Source organism: Podospora bellae-mahoneyi (assembly GCF_035222275.1).
Source record: "Podospora bellae-mahoneyi strain CBS 112042 chromosome 1 map unlocalized CBS112042p_1, whole genome shotgun sequence".
Classification (NCBI taxonomy): domain Eukaryota; kingdom Fungi; phylum Ascomycota; class Sordariomycetes; order Sordariales; family Podosporaceae; genus Podospora; species Podospora bellae-mahoneyi.
Window position 1 is genome coordinate 7,094,551 of NW_026946359.1, and position 18,594 is coordinate 7,113,144.

At 52.8% G+C, this 18,594-nt stretch overlaps 6 protein-coding genes across 6 annotated transcripts; 5 read left to right on the forward strand and 1 right to left on the reverse strand.

Annotated features, from left to right (window-relative positions):
* Positions 1–604: 604 nt before the first annotated feature.
* QC761_120825 (uncharacterized protein) lies at positions 605–1,482 on the forward strand (the record flags this gene model as incomplete). Its single annotated transcript, XM_062875365.1, has 3 exons — positions 605–718; positions 797–1,339; positions 1,402–1,482. The coding sequence occupies 3 exons, from the start codon at positions 605–607 to the stop codon at positions 1,480–1,482; spliced, it is 738 nt and encodes a 245-aa protein (XP_062738616.1).
* A 1,864-nt stretch (positions 1,483–3,346) lies between these two features.
* lsm7 (U6 snRNP-associated protein Lsm7) lies at positions 3,347–4,411 on the forward strand. The gene is made up of 3 exons (XM_062875366.1): positions 3,347–3,749; positions 3,811–3,882; positions 3,949–4,411. Exons 1-3 carry the CDS (start codon positions 3,509–3,511, stop codon positions 4,083–4,085), a joined length of 450 nt encoding a protein of 149 aa, XP_062738617.1. The 5' UTR covers positions 3,347–3,508; the 3' UTR covers positions 4,086–4,411.
* Positions 4,412–4,530: 119 nt separating this feature from the next.
* PAN3 (PAB-dependent poly(A)-specific ribonuclease subunit 3) lies at positions 4,531–10,437 on the reverse strand. Its single transcript, XM_062875367.1, has 9 exons — positions 10,386–10,437; positions 8,327–10,295; positions 7,566–8,259; positions 7,326–7,459; positions 7,146–7,260; positions 6,892–7,025; positions 6,730–6,830; positions 6,335–6,668; positions 4,531–6,279 (listed from the first exon to the last, which is right to left on the reverse strand). Exons 4-9 carry the CDS (start codon positions 7,393–7,395, stop codon positions 5,090–5,092), a joined length of 1,944 nt encoding a protein of 647 aa, XP_062738618.1. The 5' UTR covers positions 7,396–7,459; positions 7,566–8,259; positions 8,327–10,295; positions 10,386–10,437; the 3' UTR covers positions 4,531–5,089.
* On the forward strand, positions 8,667–10,293 carry ucp10 (UBX domain-containing protein 10; the record flags this gene model as incomplete). Its single annotated transcript, XM_062875368.1, has 2 exons — positions 8,667–8,804; positions 8,884–10,293. The coding sequence occupies 2 exons, from the start codon at positions 8,667–8,669 to the stop codon at positions 10,291–10,293; spliced, it is 1,548 nt and encodes a 515-aa protein (XP_062738619.1).
* A 786-nt stretch (positions 10,438–11,223) lies between the features above and the next one.
* QC761_120860 (uncharacterized protein) lies at positions 11,224–13,478 on the forward strand. Its single transcript, XM_062875369.1, has 5 exons — positions 11,224–11,636; positions 11,694–11,773; positions 11,837–11,869; positions 11,937–12,311; positions 12,361–13,478. The coding sequence occupies exons 1-5, from the start codon at positions 11,582–11,584 to the stop codon at positions 13,411–13,413; spliced, it is 1,596 nt and encodes a 531-aa protein (XP_062738620.1). The 5' UTR covers positions 11,224–11,581; the 3' UTR covers positions 13,414–13,478.
* Positions 13,479–16,943: 3,465 nt separating this feature from the next.
* Positions 16,944–18,159, forward strand: QC761_120870 (uncharacterized protein; the record flags this gene model as incomplete). The annotated part of the gene is made up of 2 exons (XM_062875370.1): positions 16,944–17,081; positions 17,134–18,159. 2 exons carry the CDS (start codon positions 16,944–16,946, stop codon positions 18,157–18,159), a joined length of 1,164 nt encoding a protein of 387 aa, XP_062738621.1.
* Positions 18,160–18,594: the final 435 nt, after the last annotated feature.

Sequence of the window (18,594 nt, forward strand, 5' to 3'; positions counted from 1 at the left end):
TACTGTGACAGTTGAAACAACTGGGACGACTGGGACCACTGGGACCACTGGGACCACTGGCAACAGCGAAGACCCTTTTCAACCGCGAAGGCGTTCACGCTCTCTACCCAACATTGCTCTCAGCCGCTCGTCAAATGGACCGCAAATCTCAGGGGTACCTCAGCGAAGCAGTCGACATCAAGCTTCTTCTAACCAACTGCCGTCTCATCCCATTGATTCAAGCATTCGGGATTTCGCTGCCCAGGCTTATCCCAGTACCAATCCCAGTACCTATCCCAGTACCTATCCCAGTACCTATCCCAGTACCTATCCCAGTACCTATCCCAGTACCTATCCCAGTACCTATCCCAGTACCTATCCCAGTACCTATCCCAGTACCTATCCCAGTACCACTGCAGAGACCTGGTGGCAACAAAACACGGCGCCGAGCTACGGACCCAGTCGGCTTCGTGGTGGCGCCGGAGAGGGTGATGATGGGCGACGGAAGAAGGGATGGAAAGCTTTCCAGAATTTCGTAAAAGGCTCTTTGAAGAAGACACGGACGTCTAGAATAGGGGAACTTGAAACTACGGGAAGCCAGACAGGGGCCCTGAGACGACAAAGTATGCTCGCCGGAACGTCTACTACAACAGGCAGTGCGCCTGTTGCAAAGCCGCCAACGTCCAGCGAGACTTACGAGATGACCACCTCTAGACAGCCCACCGGTACCGAGAGCCCCGTGACACCCCCTCCAACTACCCTCGCTCGTTTCAACGCAGGGCTGAGGGAGGAAGCACCTCCCACTGACTAGCGCAAGTGGGGGCTGAAAGCTGCTGCCGCCCGGGAGGCCGGCAAGCGTGAGATTCGTCGAACTGCGGCTGGTCATCCCGATGCCATCAGTAGAGCACCACCACTGAAGGGTTCTGAACCCGCGGTGAACACTGTCGGAGAACCATGGCCAAAGTATGACCAGAACCTCTGTAAGACTGGCGACAACAACCCCCCAGGAACGCGAAACAAGCCTCAAGTAATCCAGCCACTGCCCCAAGTCAAGGAAAAGATACCTATTACCGGCACTGGATTTGATTACTACCCCAGCACTACGTTTACGGAGCGGTACCGAAGCCGGCCGATCGAGACGTACGACGACTATGCGGGACCGCCTATTGAGAAGAAGGATCAGGGGGAGGAGAAGGAGGTTGTTGTTCCAGGTGATGGCGAGGCGGGAGGATCGAGACGACCTCCGCCGGCTCCTAGGCATGGGCTTGCTCAACCGGCTCGTCGAGGGCAGCGGGCTCCTCCCATGCCATCTATTGCCAGTGTTTTGGCTGAGGCTGGGCCGCCTGAGCTTCCGCCACTGGTAAGCAGTCTCTAGGGTGTGGTGAAGGGAAGGATTGTGCTGACACGGGACTTTTTGAATAGTTGGTCTCGAGTAAGGATGAGGGCTACGAGGGGGATGACGAGAAGGGCACATCTCTAACAAGCGTTGGGACATCTAGATAGCGGGACACTGTAAAGAGAATTGAGGATGGGGTTATGGGATACTCAGCGGATTTATTTGGTTTGTAGTCATGAACTTTTTGATATGACTGGGTAGAATGGATTAGCGAAGAATGGTAACTAATTGTGAGGAGGTGTTGAATACCGTTTGGGTTGTGCTGAACATTCTTTAGAATGTAGTTAGATGTCTCAAAGGTTGGTGGGGAAGTTTTGAAGAGCAAGTGCCTTGCTTATCTTTGAAGGAGTCTTGGCTGGTTTTAGAAGCCTATCAGGGGATAAGAATCGCCTGAAAAAGAGTGCCGAAACAGAGCTGTTGATGGGGGGTGGTTGTTTACAGATGGAGTTGTAAAAGGTAAGAAACACCTCACTGAAGATCTGGAAAGAGGGTGATATTTTAAGGGGTGTAATTTAATAAATTATTTACTATATTTTTGCGTAATATTCTATAGTAAAGTTAAATTTAACCTTTACTATATACTCTCCGAAAGCTTTACAGAGCTTTATATATTATAATAGGTAAGTGAATTAAAGGTAGGCCTAAAAAACTATAATTTAATTACGTTTTATTAAAATGTATTTACAACTATATAAAAGAGAGTAAACTCGAGATTCAGCTTACTAAAAATATAAGTAGCTATAAGTTTATTAGACTATAAATTTTATAAGATACTTACAGCATAATTTACTATAGCGCTAAATATATAGCATAAAATAGTTAATAGTACTGAGCACATACTCTGTAGAGTATCGAGTAGATACCAAGTATTTTGTGAGATATATTTACCGTTTTGTAATACTTCTGCTACAGCTATAGCTATGTGGTATTATAGTAATAACTTACTATAAAATAAGCTTCATGAGTGTCACGGCACTGGCTTGACATTGACGAACTGATGGACATTGTGCACGTGCAAGCCACGTGGGACATGTGGGACACTGGGAGCGAGAGCAAGTTGTCAAAGCTTTGCTCTGTCGAAAAGCTCTGCTTTGCAGGCACTGTTGGAATTTCCTCTCTTTTCTTTTTTAGCTTACAATTAAACCAATTGATATCGTATCATTGTTGCTTTGTCTCACAATTTACCTATCAAGCCGTGACAATAGAAATTTATTTTAATATAAAGGGTTTATATAATTAATATAGAGTAAAGTCAGTGTACCTTTAGAGAATATTTAAAGTTTATTACAAAGTAATTTAGAATTAGTTTAAAGTATATTCAAAATAGATACAAAAATATAAATAAACTTAAACTTAGAAAATATTATAGGATTAAGTTCCAAGTAAAAATTAGTATATATATTAAGCTTTATATATAGTACTACGGTGCTTAACTCTATTTCAACTCCTTATTTAATGCCCTTATAATATTAGCTTGGCTCCTGTTTGTAATGTCAGGTCACCTTGTTCTTTATACTGTGGCGTGCCTGAAGTAAGCAAGCTCCAAGTTGGCGGCCATCATCTATCTGCTGACCAGCCAGCTCGTTTCACAACAAGTGAGTAATCCAAGCTAAAAGAACAAAAAAAAACAGTCTGAAACCTTCTCGACCATCTGGCACCCGCCAGCACATGTTTTCCCAGTCAACCCAACGATGCTGCTTCAATCCCGAAAAATGCTCTTTCAACGGCCCCTCCCCCAAGATGTCGTCAAAAACAGACCCAAAGCTTTGAGCACGCACATCTTCAAACTCCAATCCCTGCCCCGTGCGCCCCTGCAGCTTCACTAGCCACAAGCGGGAAGCCCACCTGCCACCCCTGCCACGACCCAAAAAGAACCGCCGGGTTAGGCAGGGAGGAAAAGGCTCCACTTTTAACGACCTTTTTGACTCTTTTTGGAATTTGGGGGTTGGGGTTGTTGACTGTTGACTTGCCTTGCCATCCACAACCAGAGAGCTCGGAGCTTCCAGCCCCACCAACCAGTACTTGACCATCCCACCTGTCTCGAAACCCACCACGACCTTGACGAACATAACCCACCCCCCCGATCCCTCTCATCGAAGACGAAAACAAAGAAACAGAAAACAGATCCCAACCATGAGCGAAAGACCCTACCAGCCCCGAGGCGGTCACAGAGGAGGAAGCGGAGGAGGCAGGGGAGGTCCTCATCGCGGCGGCAATCGGGGCGGCGGTCGCGGGGGTCACCAGAACCAGCAGGGACAACAACACCAAGGCGGGTCCGGGGAGCAGACGGAGCGTCCCAAGAAGGAGAATATTCTTGACCTGAAGAAGTACATGGACAAGAGGATTACGGTCAAGTTCAATGGCGGACGGGAGGGTAGGTTGTTCTCGAACTTGGGGAAATGGTAAGCAGTTGCTGACAGGGAGGAATGAACAAGTGACGGGTACGCTAAAGGGGTATGATGCGTTGATGAATTTGGTGCTGGATGAGGTTCAGGAGGCGGTCAGAGGTACGTTCGTTTGCGGGTTGGCGTGCTGGGGGTTAGACGAAAGGGGGGCTAACATGAGGGAAACAGATGACGAAGGCAACGAAACTACGCGATCGCTTGGTCTTGTGGTGGTACGCGGCACCCTTCTGGTTGTTATTTCTCCCGTGGACGGCAGCGAGGTGATAGCCAACCCGTTCTTGCAGCAGGAGGAGATGGAGGATTGAGATGCATGATGAAGAGGGGGAAAGAAAGCGTGTGTCGTCAATAATGTCTCTGGCATAGCAATATTGATTGGGTCTAAGGTGCGGCAAAACAGGTTTAGAATTCATCTTCGACGGTCGAAAGGAACATGGGAGGCGAGACCCGTAAGTGCTTTGACAGCGGAAAATTGACAAGGGAGAGATACCCAGGGAACCAAGTACTTGATGTTGATGCGGGTGTGACGAGGTCCCACACCATACCATCAGCACCAAAGGAACAGAATCATCTTCGAGATGGTTGGCTATGAAAAGCACAGCAATACCATTCAATCTTCAACACCACAGCTTCGAGCTTGATTCACCAAGCGAGTGGGCAGCAGCATAAGATATAAGCTTTTCAATTTTGTTTCTTCATCATAAGAAAATGACAGCTACCGCCTCGCTATGACAACCGCTTATATATCCTCTCCGCTCATCTCCTTTCACCTTTCTGCCGCCTTTGCTCACCTGATTCACACTGTCCACGTCATCGTACACAAGTCTCCCTCGTCTGCGATTTACATTTATCCATCTACTATCCCGCCAACGCTTCTCTCGTCAACTTCCTTCCGTTTCCCTTTTCCCCCTCGGATATTCCTCCCCGAGGATCTCGTCAGGTGGCAGTTTGTCCCTCGTTTTATCGTCTTCGGGTCCGTGCTGGTCTTCACGTGGAGGCTGGATAATGCCTTTCCCTGCCGTGCTGTTTCCTCATCCTCGTTGTCTCGAGGCTCGTTATTGTCCGACTGTCTGACATCCTCAGTGCCTTTCGTCGTCCAGCCCCTCACCATTCCGCTGTTCTTCTTGATGCTCCCCGCCCCTCAGCTTGTTATTACCCCCCACTGAAAGCTTTGGCCTGCCTTCATCCCCTTTGTTTTCTCCTCAGGGTGGTCGTTCGAATAGGCTTCCCGAACACCTCCTTCAGAATATCTCCAGATCGCAACGTGCCTCTCACCAAAGAGAGCAACCAGCCCACCCCCTATAGCAAACCCTTAAAGCCCAGGCGACTTGCTGAACTTCATGAGCTCATTAAACGCGCGCTCAAACATGCCCCTGAGTTCTCGGTATGTAATGACAAAAACCGTTTCGTTGTCGCGGCTCGTCAACATGATTTGCTCATCCACGCCAGCGTCGAGCTTGCTCATGCAACTCAACATGTGGCCCAGACCAAGATCGGGCTTGCCACTGGCATCCACACGGTGGAAAACATAGTCGCGGAAGAGCTTCAGCTGAAAGCGATCCCCCACCTCTGACCAGTTGGACTGGCTGCCCAAATCGCCACGTTCCAATATGGCTGATAGCTTCATCACATTGCGTGCGATCCTGCCGTTCTCAATCTCGCGAGCGAGCCAGTACTGCTGCTCGTCGTTTTCTCGGAGCGTGTTGTTTGCCTGCTGAGCAAGCTGCGGCGCAATCATGGTGAGAAAGTGTGCAATGGTGTGTGGCTGGCCGTTCGGCGCGACTGGTGATAGAAGGAACTGCAGAGCGTCCCTCAAGGAGCGCGAGTATTTGACCAGCGAGTCGAGGGCTGCCTTCGTATTGCTGGACTGCAGCAAGTTTGGAGGCATGCCCGTGGCCAGACACAGAATGACCTTGGCAAATTTGACCAGATCCTCCCCCTGCAGCTCCTGAATCGGAAGGTTGTGGTCATATTGCACCACATCCAAGATGGCACATGACCCCAGTCGAATCCGGCTTTTCTCCGTCACGAGAATTTTGCTGAGGTCCAGACACCGTGCTGCAAGATTTTTGTTGTGTAGGTAATAGAGAGCGCTTGCGATCTGACAAACGTAGCTCCAGAGTATGCCTTCCGGCACAGCGGGATATCTTTGTCGGTTGTTCCCCAGGGGCGAAGAGAAGTGTTGTTCGGCCAGCGTCTTGGCAAGAGGATGCCAGTCGTACACAAAGATGAGGGAGCTGTCGCCAAAGTTTTGGCTAGTAAAGGTTTCGTGAAACGACACAATATTCTCATGTCTGACATTTTTCCAGTCCCTCATCACACTCATAACCGATTGATCATTTGACAAGCGGTACCCTTCCAAACGTCTGAGGACGTAGTGCAGCCCAGTCGTCACTTTTTGAGCCTTGTACACCCAACTGTGGTAGCCAAAACAGGCAGTGTTTTTCCTGTGGCTGGTGTCCAGTGAGAACAGAGAGTGGTAGTTCTCGAGCTTGGGCAGGCCTGCTTTGTGGTTCAGCATTGGGTCCAGAAAGAAGCGGCAGTCAGAAGGACCTACCCGGCATTGTATGCTGTGTAGCAAACATCTTCTTTTGTATCTCCTCTCGCATGGCAGCTGGGATGAAATAGTCATAGGTGGACCGCTGCCAAGGTTGCAGTTCTCCTCGATAGGCATCGTACGGCTGATACAGATGATAGTTTGGTTGTTGCATGGGAACAGAGGCATACGCGCCCCCTGAAGAATAGAAGCCCGCCCCAGCACCCGAGACCGCGCTGGGATCACCCGCGTAGGGATTGAAAGGTGCATTGTTCGCAAGGGCAGGAGCCATTGAGTTCATGGCAAACGGATCGCTGAAAACGCCATTGTCTTGGGCTGCGCCGTTCCCCATATTCTGCTTTTCGGTCAGTCAGGCCGAAAAGGCAAATTCACATAGGGTGGCATCCTGAACATACGCTGTTCCCTAGTTCATAGTTCTGTGTGTTGCCTGACGGAGTGAACTCTCGCGCACCAGCTGGGTTGAACATGGTCAAATCAGCATTCTGCTGCGTGCTCGCTTTTGCAAGACCGTCAGCCTTGAACAAGAGATGACGGGTCTAGACGAGAGCCACACTCACCGGTGACACCGCGAGGGGTGAAGGGCGCAGCATTTGCTGCTTGAGAAGAAAGGGTGGTCTTCTTGGCTTGCCCCAGATTTTGGCCCGAGGGCGTGAAGGAAGGTGAATCGGCATTGAAAGATTTCTTGGAAAGACTGCCGGCACGGTTAGACGTGCAAAGATCAAGCATGATACCACATCCACAAGCCACACAAGCCCGGTTCTTGGCTTTTCGCATGGCCGCATGCCACCTTCACCAACGGCTAACAACTTACAAATCGGAAGGGCCAGAAGCTGGCTTGTTTTGGTCGTGGTTAAAATTACAGGTCGTGTCCATGTATCGGCAGTGCCCGTATATCACAACGTTGCGGCAAAGGGTGTCCTTGGTATCTTGGGGCATCGCTGTCAGTTGAACGGCATGTCGACGTGCTCAATGCTTGTCGAGATCAACCCACCTCGTCCTTTCGATCTCGGCGAGCCGACCTGCCGCCGCAGGTCGTTGGAGTTGTACCGTGATGCGGCCATGGCGAATCGGCTACTCTATATCAAGGATGGAAGAATGGGAATGCCTCGGACGTGTCTAAGAGATCTGGCGCATTGTGTCAGTGAACTGTTTGAAAGGCGCCGACAGCTACAAATGCCATGAGTGGGCGGCAATCCAGAGAAGACATGAGCGCGCAGTCATGGGCTCTTACTTGAAGACAGGTAGCTTAATCCTCCCATGTTTTGCTTTAGAGGGCCGAAAAGGCATCCATGGAACTGGACACAAGCTGGGAAAGAGAAGCGCAATACACAGCCGGTCGCAAGACAAAAAGAAACCGTGTTTTGAAGCGACTGGTTGCTGCTACTATCAAACTGGAGGCTATGGCAGCGGCACGAGACAAAGGAAGCGCACGGCAGGCGATCAATGGGGCGGGTGGCAGTGGTCGGGCTCTATATCGAAGCAACCTTGGGCTGTCCAGAAGGGGTTATGGCGGCAGAAAGGACGATGGAAAGAATTTCGAGTTGACGTCGCTGTTAAAACCTGACAAGCTCTGAACCAATGCGCTCACCGGGTATAGAATGGGGACGGTGCTGACTGTGCCCAGGTGAAGAAAGCATGAGAACTCGCGAGACGGTCGTCGCGGGTGCCCGCGCGCTAAGAGTGGGGTGGGGCCCCCAACTCTCTTGCTTCTTGGCCATTCAGCCTCGAGGAGGAGGAGCACGGACTTCGGCCGAAGGCCATTCTTCTAAGCGGGGTTGCTGACATCGTGCTCCGCGTATAGAGATATACATATTCGTTGTGTGAATCTGAGGACCCAAGGCTGACCTCACCCTCATCATCTGTCCCTGTCGCCTTCCTCAGCTTGTTGAGCCCTGCCACTCCTGTTTTCCTCTCATTCGCCTAGACAGGCAAGAGGGGGGCTCGATTCTGAACTGTGGCCTGTGCTTGGCTTACTGAGGGGTGCCGGCATTCCAAGCAAAACCCTGTTGAGCAGTTGGCACCCGGTGCCGTAACTCTGGGACGCCGAGGTTGACGTGTTGCGACCGATGCGGCTATCTCTTCCACCACACCAGTATCATTCGTACAACGTGCTATCTGTCTGACATCCAGACGCCGGGCATCGCCTCAAGAGCTGGCAACAGCCAGAACAAGCTCGGCGCATCTAACAATTAATCGTGACTTAGCGCCATTCTCAACCGCACCACCAACGTGTTCTTTGCAAAGCATTGCCTTGGGCAAACTGGTTTGACCACGGCGGGAGCTCTGGGCCACCAACCACAGCTTCGGGAATTGGCAACACGCCACCCTCAACATGGCGGACGGCGTTGGATTTGATCTGGGCCAGCTCTCCTCCCAGCAGCAGGAGGCTCTTCAGCAATACACCGATGTCACAGGCCAAGAAATCAAGGATGCGGTGCCCTTGTTGGAGAGGTCACAGTGGAATGTCCAAGTGCGTATCCTTTCCTCCACCCAGTCAGGCACTTCGTATGAGAGCAAATGTTTGGAAAGAGAGCTGACACGCCCTCCAGATAGCTATCGCCAAATTCTTTGACGGTGACGGGCCCGACCTGGTTGCTGAGGCCCAGGCTGCACAGGATAATCCTCCGCCAGCCGCGGCAAGATATGAGAACTTACACGAGAGCTTCCTGGATGCCGACGATGATAGGCCGAGACGAACGAGGTCCCCAAGAACAGAAGCTGCCCCACGAGTGGTGCCGCAGCAGCCGGTTAGCATCCGGCCCCGAGGACTACTGTCGATTCTTTTGACGCCATTTTCAACCACATGGAGCTTGACGAGAGGTGTATTGGGTGTTTTTGGCCGGATCATCTCGTTCTTCTTCGCATTCCTACCTGCCTCGTTCCGGCCACGATACCTGGGTACGACCATCAGGGGCCTGGGCCAGGCTCATGGACGGACTGCGGCATTGCCACAGGAGGCAGCCAGGAGGTTTCGGCGCGAGTTTGAGGAGGCATACGGCACTCACGGCCTCGTGTTCTTCGAGGGAGGCCATGCCCAAGCTCTGGACACGGCAAAGAGGGAGCTCAAGTTTTTCCTGATGGTGTTGATATCACCCGAGCATGACGACACCGACTCCTTTATTCGAAACACACTCCTCAGCCCCGATGTTGTCAGCTACATCTCGGATCCCTCCAACAACATCATCCTTTGGGGAGGAAACGTGGCCGACCCCGAAGCCCATCAGGTGGCCAACGAGTATGCCTGTCTCAAATACCCCTTTTCGTGCATGGTATGCCTCACCCCCAAGGAGGGCAGCACAAGGATGGGGATTGTCAAGCGTCTGGTCGGACCCATGACGCCAGCCGCTTACCTTTCTGGGCTCCAGGATGCGATTACGAAGTACTCTCCCGATCTTAACGGCGTGCGGGCTGAGAGGGCGGCCCAGGAACATGCCCGAAATCTGAGGAATGAGCAGGACTCTGCATACGAGAGGTCGCTAGCCCGTGACCGCGAGCGAGCCCGACAAAAGCGCGAGGCTGAGGCGGCAGCGGCAGCGGCTGAGAAGCGTGCTCTGGAAGAAGCCGAAAGGGCAGCCCGACAGGAGGAGCTACGGAGGCAGTGGAGAAATTGGCGGGCCACGACCGTTGCGCCGGAGCCGGACACGAAGGATGCTGTCAGGTTGGCTCTCAACATGCCGGCTTCCGCTGGGGGCGGGCGGGTCATCCGCAGATTTGCCAGCGACACCACATTGGAGGAACTGTATGCGTTTGTGGAGTGTTATGGCCTTCTACAAGAAGGACCTCTGAATGAGAAGGCGGCTGAGCCAGAGGGGTACGAGCACAAGTATGGCTTCCAAGTTGCATCGGTGCTACCACGGGAGACCCTCCACCCCAGTAAGACAATCACGATTGGGCAAAAGATGGGCCGGGGCGGAAGTCTTGTGGTGGAAGATTTAATAGACGAAGATGAAGAAGAGTAGACGGGAAGGGGGGAAGGGAATATGCTTTGGGGTTTTAGGAGTTAGGGGATAGGTCGATACACCGACTCCGAGTGGTCTTGCACAGGTGCAAGGACCAGCGGCAGGTAGCATTCAGCGAGAATAGGAAAATAAAAGTACTCTTCATGCCAGGTGATGCGCAATGTTGTCTTGAAGTCTGACGTTGACAAGCGCTTGGCCGGCATCCACGGGGAGCTGCTTGCGCGTCTGATTGACGACAAGGGGGGGCTGTGCGGGTTTAGCACCGTTCTACAACGGTCAAGTGTGTGTGTGCTACGTTGTCGATGTCTTGGTAGTGGTTTTGATATGAGACGAGACAGAACTGACACTGACACTGACACTGACAGGAACTCTTTTTCTCTTAGTGTGTCGATGTCTGGATCTTGGTGGTTTTCGTGTGTTGGCGCCTTATGCGAAGACCTTATGTCCACAACAGTCAACGTCAAGACAATCCTTCATTGACTGGAGTCTTGCTCAACCAACTCGATATGGTTACACCCAACTCGGATTTGGAAACGGAACCCGGACGGGCGGCTGCCTGGCGTGAGTCTGGACCGTTTTGCTGCCATACATATATATATATATGTATATATATATATGATAACAATTCTATTTTCATTGCTTTCATAGCTTCCTTGTCAGCTGTTGAAGAACTCAAAAGACTTGAGACCTGGCAGCTCGGACCAACAGCTCAGTTTGAACACCAACCAGCCCGCCTGCTCACCGCAAACCATACCAGTTCATCATCACCACCCGGTCTATTTTCACATAACAACTGTTGGGGTTTGGAGAACATCGGGAATCCCTTTTTGCCTGTGGCTCAGTTATCTATCTACCTTTGACAAAACGGGGCCGAGATCAAAGACCCTTGTTACATCGCGCAACGCACCACCATCCCGCAGGTCACGCACTCACTGCGGGGGCAACACAACGCCAGCCGGACGGGAATCAGCAGGCAGGCCACCCATCAACAAAACCCGAAACCCGGACAGGAAAATCGCAAACTTCTGGGTAACGGCACACACGAATTCTCAATCGCGTCTTTGCGCATTCTCAATCCTCTCCATACCTTTTCTCTTGCCGCCCTGGTCTGCTGCGCTTGTGTGGGTCACTTTCGGTGTGGAAATCATCTCCAATCCAACTCGCGATACGGCGCCGGCGGCTTCTGTCAGGACGCGCGCGCATCTGCACCAGATCCACCTTCGCCGACAGGTTCGCTCTCGCATGAATAAACACCTGGGAACATCAGATACATACGGAGAGCGACACCATGATGAAGAATTTCAGTATGAACAAGGTGCTGGGCACCATAAAGAAGAGGAATAGTATGCCTGAGCATCGTCACGACGTCCAGTGATGCTCCGAAGCTAACCCTGCTGCAGCCTCGGACAGCACCACCGACATCCCAGCCGTTGTAGATCCCGCAACTGAACAGCCCCAAGACACTGCTGCGCGCTGTGTGGTACGTTTGCGCCATTCGCTCTCCCCTGCTTGTACGGGACACTGATTGCGATATCTCCTGCAGAAAGCCTTTTGCGAATCAAGAGGAAGCTCCACGGTACGTACCTGCTTCCCTCTTCTGGAAGCCCTGACGCTGTTCGAGATCTGAGACAAATGTGATCCAGGGCGACGATGTCATCTACCTACCTGCTATCGTCGAAGCCGCCGTTGCCTCGCCTGTCGCAGCGACCGAGTCCGCCCGATTGATCCGCAAGTTCCTGAGCCGCGACTACTGGAGCAGACCGGCGTGCCAGTACAATGCCATCATGCTCATCCGCATCCTCTCCGACAACCCCGGCCCTGGGTTCACCAGAAACTTCGACAAGAAGTTCGTCGATGTTTGCAAGGATTTGTTACGCGCCGGTCGCGATTCCAGCGTTAGGCAGCTGTTGATGGAGACATTGGACACGTTCGAGACATCCAAGGGGTACGACGAGGGGCTGAACCTCATCATCGCCATGTGGCAGAAGGAAAAGAGGAAGGCCTACGAAGCATACTCAGTGCGGTCACCTATCACCTATCGATTGAGATGTACTGACCTCGAGATAGACCACACCATCCACCTACGCCATCCCCCGCAACCACAACGTGCCCCCCTACCCCCAGCAGTACCCCCAACAATTCCCTTCGCAATACCCCCAACCCCCTCACCACCACAGCCACCACCACTCCTCTTCCCGATCCAGTCGCCACCGCCTCCCCGACCCCATCGAACTCGCCAATCGCCTCGAGGAAGCCCGCACCTCAGCCAAGCTCCTCGAACAGCTCGTCGCCTCCACGCCCACCCAAGAAGTCCTCGCCAACGACCTCATCAAGGAGTTCTCCGAGCGCTGCACCGGCGCCAGCAAGTCCATCCAGGGGTACATGTCCTGCGAGAACCCCGCACCGGACAACGACACGATGGAGTCCCTCATCGACACCAACGAGCAGCTCCAGCAAGCCCTCAACCAGCACCACCGCGCTGTCCTCCAAGCCAAGAAACACCTCGGCGAGGCCAGATCGGACAACAACACCCCCGTTTCCCCCTCGGGCCAACAAGACCAACCCCCTGTCCCACCCAGAAAACCAATGGGGAGTGGCTATGGTGGGAACGGGTTTGGGGTAGCAGGCGGCGCGGGGTTTGGACCGTCAGGGTCGAGTTCAAGAAGCAACAGCAATGGAAAGGGGAAGGCATCTGCCGAACCGTCGTACCGGACGAATAACCCCAACCCGGCGTATGGACCTTCGGCGAGTATGGCTGGGCCGTCGAGGTCGAATACGGGTACTCCTGCGCAGCAGGAGGAGGATCCGTTCCGTGATCCTGAGCCGAGACTCTCGACGAACAATAGGAGAGTCAGCGAGGATGAGACGCCTAGGTTGGGGTATGAGCCTTTTCATCCCGGGTTTGGAGGGGGAGGGGCAGGGAACGGGAGTGCAGGGGAGCAGGTAGGGGCAGGGCCGTCGTCGAAGAAGGACAAGGATGTTGAGCCGGTGACGCCCATATCGGATGCGACGGAGGAGCAGGAGGATGCGTACACCCGGGCCGCGAGGGAGAGGCCGACAGCTGGGGGGAGTGGGAGTGAGCAGGTGGTGAAGGACCCGGGGCCGCTGTACAGGTACTAGACTGCGACTCGGGCCGAGAAGCGGGAAGGGGCAGTTGTGATGGTCGGGTAGGAGATGGGAGAGAGGGATCGGAGGGGTGGGATTGGAGGGCTGTCAGGGGGGTGGCGGCCGATGAAAGGGGGGAGGAAGCGTGATATGGAAGTGATGGATCAATTTTTCCGGGGAGGTTTGACGATTCTGGAAGTGAGCTCGTGGTGTGAGGGTGGTGCGGTGGGGTGGTGATGGATATGTGTGCTGTCCAAGGGCGGGAGCCCCATAGCCGTCAGTTCCTGCTTGATCTGACAGGCTGGCTCGATGCTACACTAATCGCAAGCCGATGAAGAGAAGGTGGCCGGGAAGACGCTCATCGGTCTGGACTTTTAGCAATTGGGCGTCCATGCGGCTGTGGTCTCGCGTGGCGGCGAGAAAGAAAGGTCTCAGTCATCTATCTATCTCGCTTTTTTGGGGAGGCGCGGGGGAGGGGAAGGGGGATGTCTTGGATGACAGACGCCCACTCAGTTCAGCGTGCATAGATGCCCGATGAACAGTTGGTGATGAAGAGGGTGTTGTCGAAAAGGGAGTAAGCTTGGCGAGGTTTTGAGTGGGAGAGACGGTCTGGCGAGGAAGCCGGTCGTGGGAAGAAGAAAAAGAGGGGAAAAGCAAGAAAAAGAAAACATATCACTTTTCTTTACAGCAAGCGCACTTTGCACCACACACACACACACACACACACACACACACACACACACACACACACACACACACACACACACACACCACGCCACACCACACCACGCCACACCAAACCCACACCGATAGGGTGTTCGTCGGCTGCTACCTAGCACCATGACTCGCCGTCGGGCTTTCTGGGCTTGTCTTGGACCAGGTCTAGGCCTCTTTGGAGCCCATATACATGCCTTATCACTGTGGAGGGGTTTTGATCCGATGGGGTTTATGGGCAGATTCGGAAAAGGGGGGGGGGGAGAGGGTAATTTGGGGAGGAATACATATTGCAAAGAGAGGGTTTTTTACGTTTCCTGTTCAGATATCACCGTCATGTATGCGGCGGAAAGAGCGTTCATATCTGTTGATTTCATCGGCTTCTAGTTCACAGGTAGTTCTTTGCTTCTTACTATTTCTAAACATGATTTCTCACACACTAATCTGTCACGATTCTGTACTGGAGACTTCTTGGTGATTCGTGATTCTTCCGCCATATGCCGGAGGGAAACGCCCCAGTGGCCGATGATTGGAGGATAGGGGTTACCGCAAAACAAACAAAAAAGCAATTCTAGGCGTTGAGTTGCACCTCGATCGATGATGACCAAGCATGTCCCGTCTTCTTTCTTACCGTCTCGCATCCCCTTGAGCCTCGAGCACGAGACAGGGTTACTTTTGGTTGGCCCGGCTGCAAACCGCAAGGCTGCCGGTGGGACAGCCCGGCCCAGTTCCCGATCACGCAACTCGCAGCTGGGTGCAGTCGAATCACGACCTCTCGTCTAGCAGCCAGTAGGAAGACTGCGGTGTGATCTGCATGGGAGCGGACAACGACAGCAGAAGAAGAAGAAGCAAGAAAGCAAAGAGCTGCTGGGTGAGGTTGACCGGGAAGCTGCATGTGCATACCGAGAAAGCGCGCTGAAGAAGGCAACAAGTGGGAAGTGGCTTGCACATGTGAAAGTCTACGCAGATAAGGCGTTTGTATTGCAGTGCGGATAGGCCAATGTTTGTTGCCTTGTAGGGAGTTTCGTGGTAACTCACGGCGCGGGCCGAAGCACTGATGGCTTTCCCGCCTGACTGGCTGATGATTTCTGCCGTCAAAGTCAGGGAGCCACGGAACTCAAGAGATACTGTGGCCGAGGGTGAATCTCCCATGAGAACAGCATACCCATCTCATGCTTCGTCCCTGGGGTGAGCTGGTTGGAAAGAGGCCTTCTGAAAGTTATCTGAAAATGTCCAGTGCGTCAGTAGCAAACCTGTCCTCTACCCTACCGCTCTGCAGTTTCATTCTCACATGGACATCCCACACGGATGTCGCACAGGTTTTGAACATGGGGAAAGACAGTGGATCGTTAGCTTGGGGGGCTGCGCGGAGAGAGACGGTCGAGTTCCAGCGGTTATCTCGATGTTGAACAGACATCAGATGTAAGCCAGTTCCAAACTCGTCCCATGTCTTCTGACTGGAATGATTACCCAGTTTCAAAACTACCACGGACAATGACAAGGGATAGAACATACGGCTTGTGGGAAGTCTCTGTTGCGCCATCTCATGGACCCCATGACGGCCGCGGTCAGGGTAGGGGGAGCGGGTGGCTTTTCTCATTCATCCCCACTAGACTGTGTAGCATGAGAGCTACGGAGAAGGTCTGGTTGGGGAGAGGTGACCGGTCACAGGAAGTTCGCGAGGCGGGACGGCTGTCGACCTGTCCTTGCCCGCCCTCACCCACCATGTTCTCTGTCGAGGGACAGGAGGTTCCTCACCGGTCAAAGAAGCAACTTCTAAAGATGGTAAGCATCCCACACGATACCTCGTCATCAGCGGACCTTGTATTCGGGTGCTTGGCTTGGTTGAGAGTCGTCCTACCCCAGATCGTGGGGGCCTTTTGAGCAGCTCTGTTCTGAGGTGACGCTGTCAGCGAGGACAGACGACTAGGTGCTGTGGCATGGATAGCTGTAGGGTGCCGTAAAATATCCGTGTCCTGCTCTGATGCGAGCAACAATGCTTGTGAGAGGTGAGTTCTCAACTTGACAAGGAGACGAGCGCGATTTTTCTCACGCCTATTGTACTACTCTGCAGGCCAAAACAAGACAAGTCCAAAATCCAAAATGCCGATCAAATCACCCTCGGTTCCGAAGCGGAAGCGACCTTGCTGATAATCAGACGAGGGGGGGAGGCGAGTGATGGGATCTTCAGCTCTCTCCCTGGCATTATCATAGTTTTGAGGACAGCGCGGTTTCACTCCCTCCGTCCCGGTGACCATCCTGAGCGTCTAGACCTATCGAGTCTCCCGAAACTCACGTCACTGTGACCGAGTTTGTGTGCTCTCCACGGAGCATAGTCCGCGGCAACTGCCCAGAACGCCTTGCTCCCGGTACACATGCTCTAGCGCCCCTGATGTTTCAACACGACCGCTGTGCGCGCTTGTCTTGAATTCCATCACCTCCTCATATGCTTTTCCGGCAAGACAAGAATGGGTTCATGATGGAGGTCTTCTGTGTATAAATGTCAGGGTCGCTGGCATCTAATCCAGGAAGACGGTGTCTGCCAGTCTGGGCCTCCATCCGAGTCTTCTTGCCTCACCCCACAAAACACCGTGTGCAGATTGTCTATTAGGACACCCGGCATTGACGCTCTCTCCTGAGTGACGGCGGTCAATACCCTTGGCACTTGCAACCATCTGTGCTAGTCCATCTCAGTCAAACTACCTGCCACCTGAAGCCGCTCAGCTGTCGAAGCTAGCCTTGATACTTTTGAGCATCGACGATTACCCGTGGATATTTCTGCAGCCAGGGGCTCTCGGTTCCAGTCAACAAGGCGTTGTGCTGACTGCAGGATGACATCGGTTCATCATGGCAACAATCTGATAGGGGACAGTATAGAACACGATGTCCATCCTGATAGGGTTGCTGTGATGATTAGGGACAACCTCCCCGAGCTTCAAAGCATTCTCTTCTCATTCACCAGCAGAGTTGTACGTTATCCGCCCTGTCCAATGTTCTGCTAGCTAACATAACATATCACAGACAGGCCGCTCATGGATGCTTACAACAGTTCTTCAGCCACCTGCTTCGACGTCTCGTCGGCCCAGGGTGCAAATGCTGGGGCTTCCACTTATGCGGGCCGACAGTTGCGACTACATCAGCTCCATTCCCAGGAGGCATCTCACTTGGTTGAGCGTGACCGGACCGGGATCGTTTGTCACCGTCAACATGTTGAAGCAACGGCTCATGCAGACACGGGGTCTGGAAACACTCCATCTGCGCAATTTTGCCGAGCGTTCCTTCGAGTTCGTGAGCAATGAGAGATTGCCAGCCCTTCTGGAGCTGGTTCTTGAGAGCTATGACTGGCGACACTCTCTGGCAGAGAGCACCAACAACTGGGACTTTTCTCGACTCAAGGTCCTCATGCTATTCTCGGTCAAGCATCTGACGAGCCTGTTCAGAGTCATCTCGCAAGTCCCGCACCGTTTGGAGACGTTGGTTTTCGACATGGAATGGGGCCCTGAAGTCATACCGAGTCTTCAAACGCTTTGCGCATGTCCCTGTCTACACACGGTTGTGGTCCGCCTTCCGCCCAAGCTGCCAACCACCGACACAGACCTTCTCCAACAGCTCCAGATACCCCTCAAGGAGGCCCACGACAACCTCGCGTATAAGCTGGCCGCGGGCATCATCCACCTCCTGCTCCGATCTAGACTCGGCAATACCAAGTGGCAAGACATCTATGTCCTGTTCGGGGGGTGGAAGATGTGGGATAACGCCGGGCTGCATCCAGGCTACTACTTCAAGTACATCGGCCCCGTCAGTGAAGGGATGCACATTGAAAACCTCAACAAATTCGACATGCAGGCGTTGTTGGCAACAGTGGCCAGAATGACGGGTGCTGGAGCAGAGGGTGCCACAACGCTGGACGACGCAAAAAAGAAGAAGGCAAGACGTCCCCCGCCTGTCGGGCAGAGTGGTGACAGGATGGGATTCTATCACGAGGTGTATGGTTTGCGCTCCTTGTTGGCATCGAAGCCGTTGGATAGGATTTCTTTGTCTTTTTGAAGGCTATCTGGCATGACATCTCTTCTACTTTCCAGTGCTTGGTCGACATCATCACATGGCAGACTCGATGCTTCAATCTCCATTTACGAGTATTGGTTTTCCTTATCTGGATCTTTCAGCTTCTTTTCCCTCCCTTCTTCAATCCTTTTGCTTTTGTTAGTTTCCTTTTGGCTTTGGACACTTGCCTGCTTTTCTTGCCCATCATTTCCCGTGTTCTTGACTCGTATCTTCCTCGCCAACATTCCTTTTCATTGACCATCTTCTTCTCGACTTCTTTTACATGAGTGAGTCAGTGACCGACCTCATGTTGGTACATCACTACTTGATGATGATTTTCTTGGCTTTCTCTCTACTATGTTTGATGACAGGCTGCAGCCTGTAGTGTGCGGTTGACTTTTGCTGCTTCAAGTCATTCCTCTCGGGCAATTTCGTTTT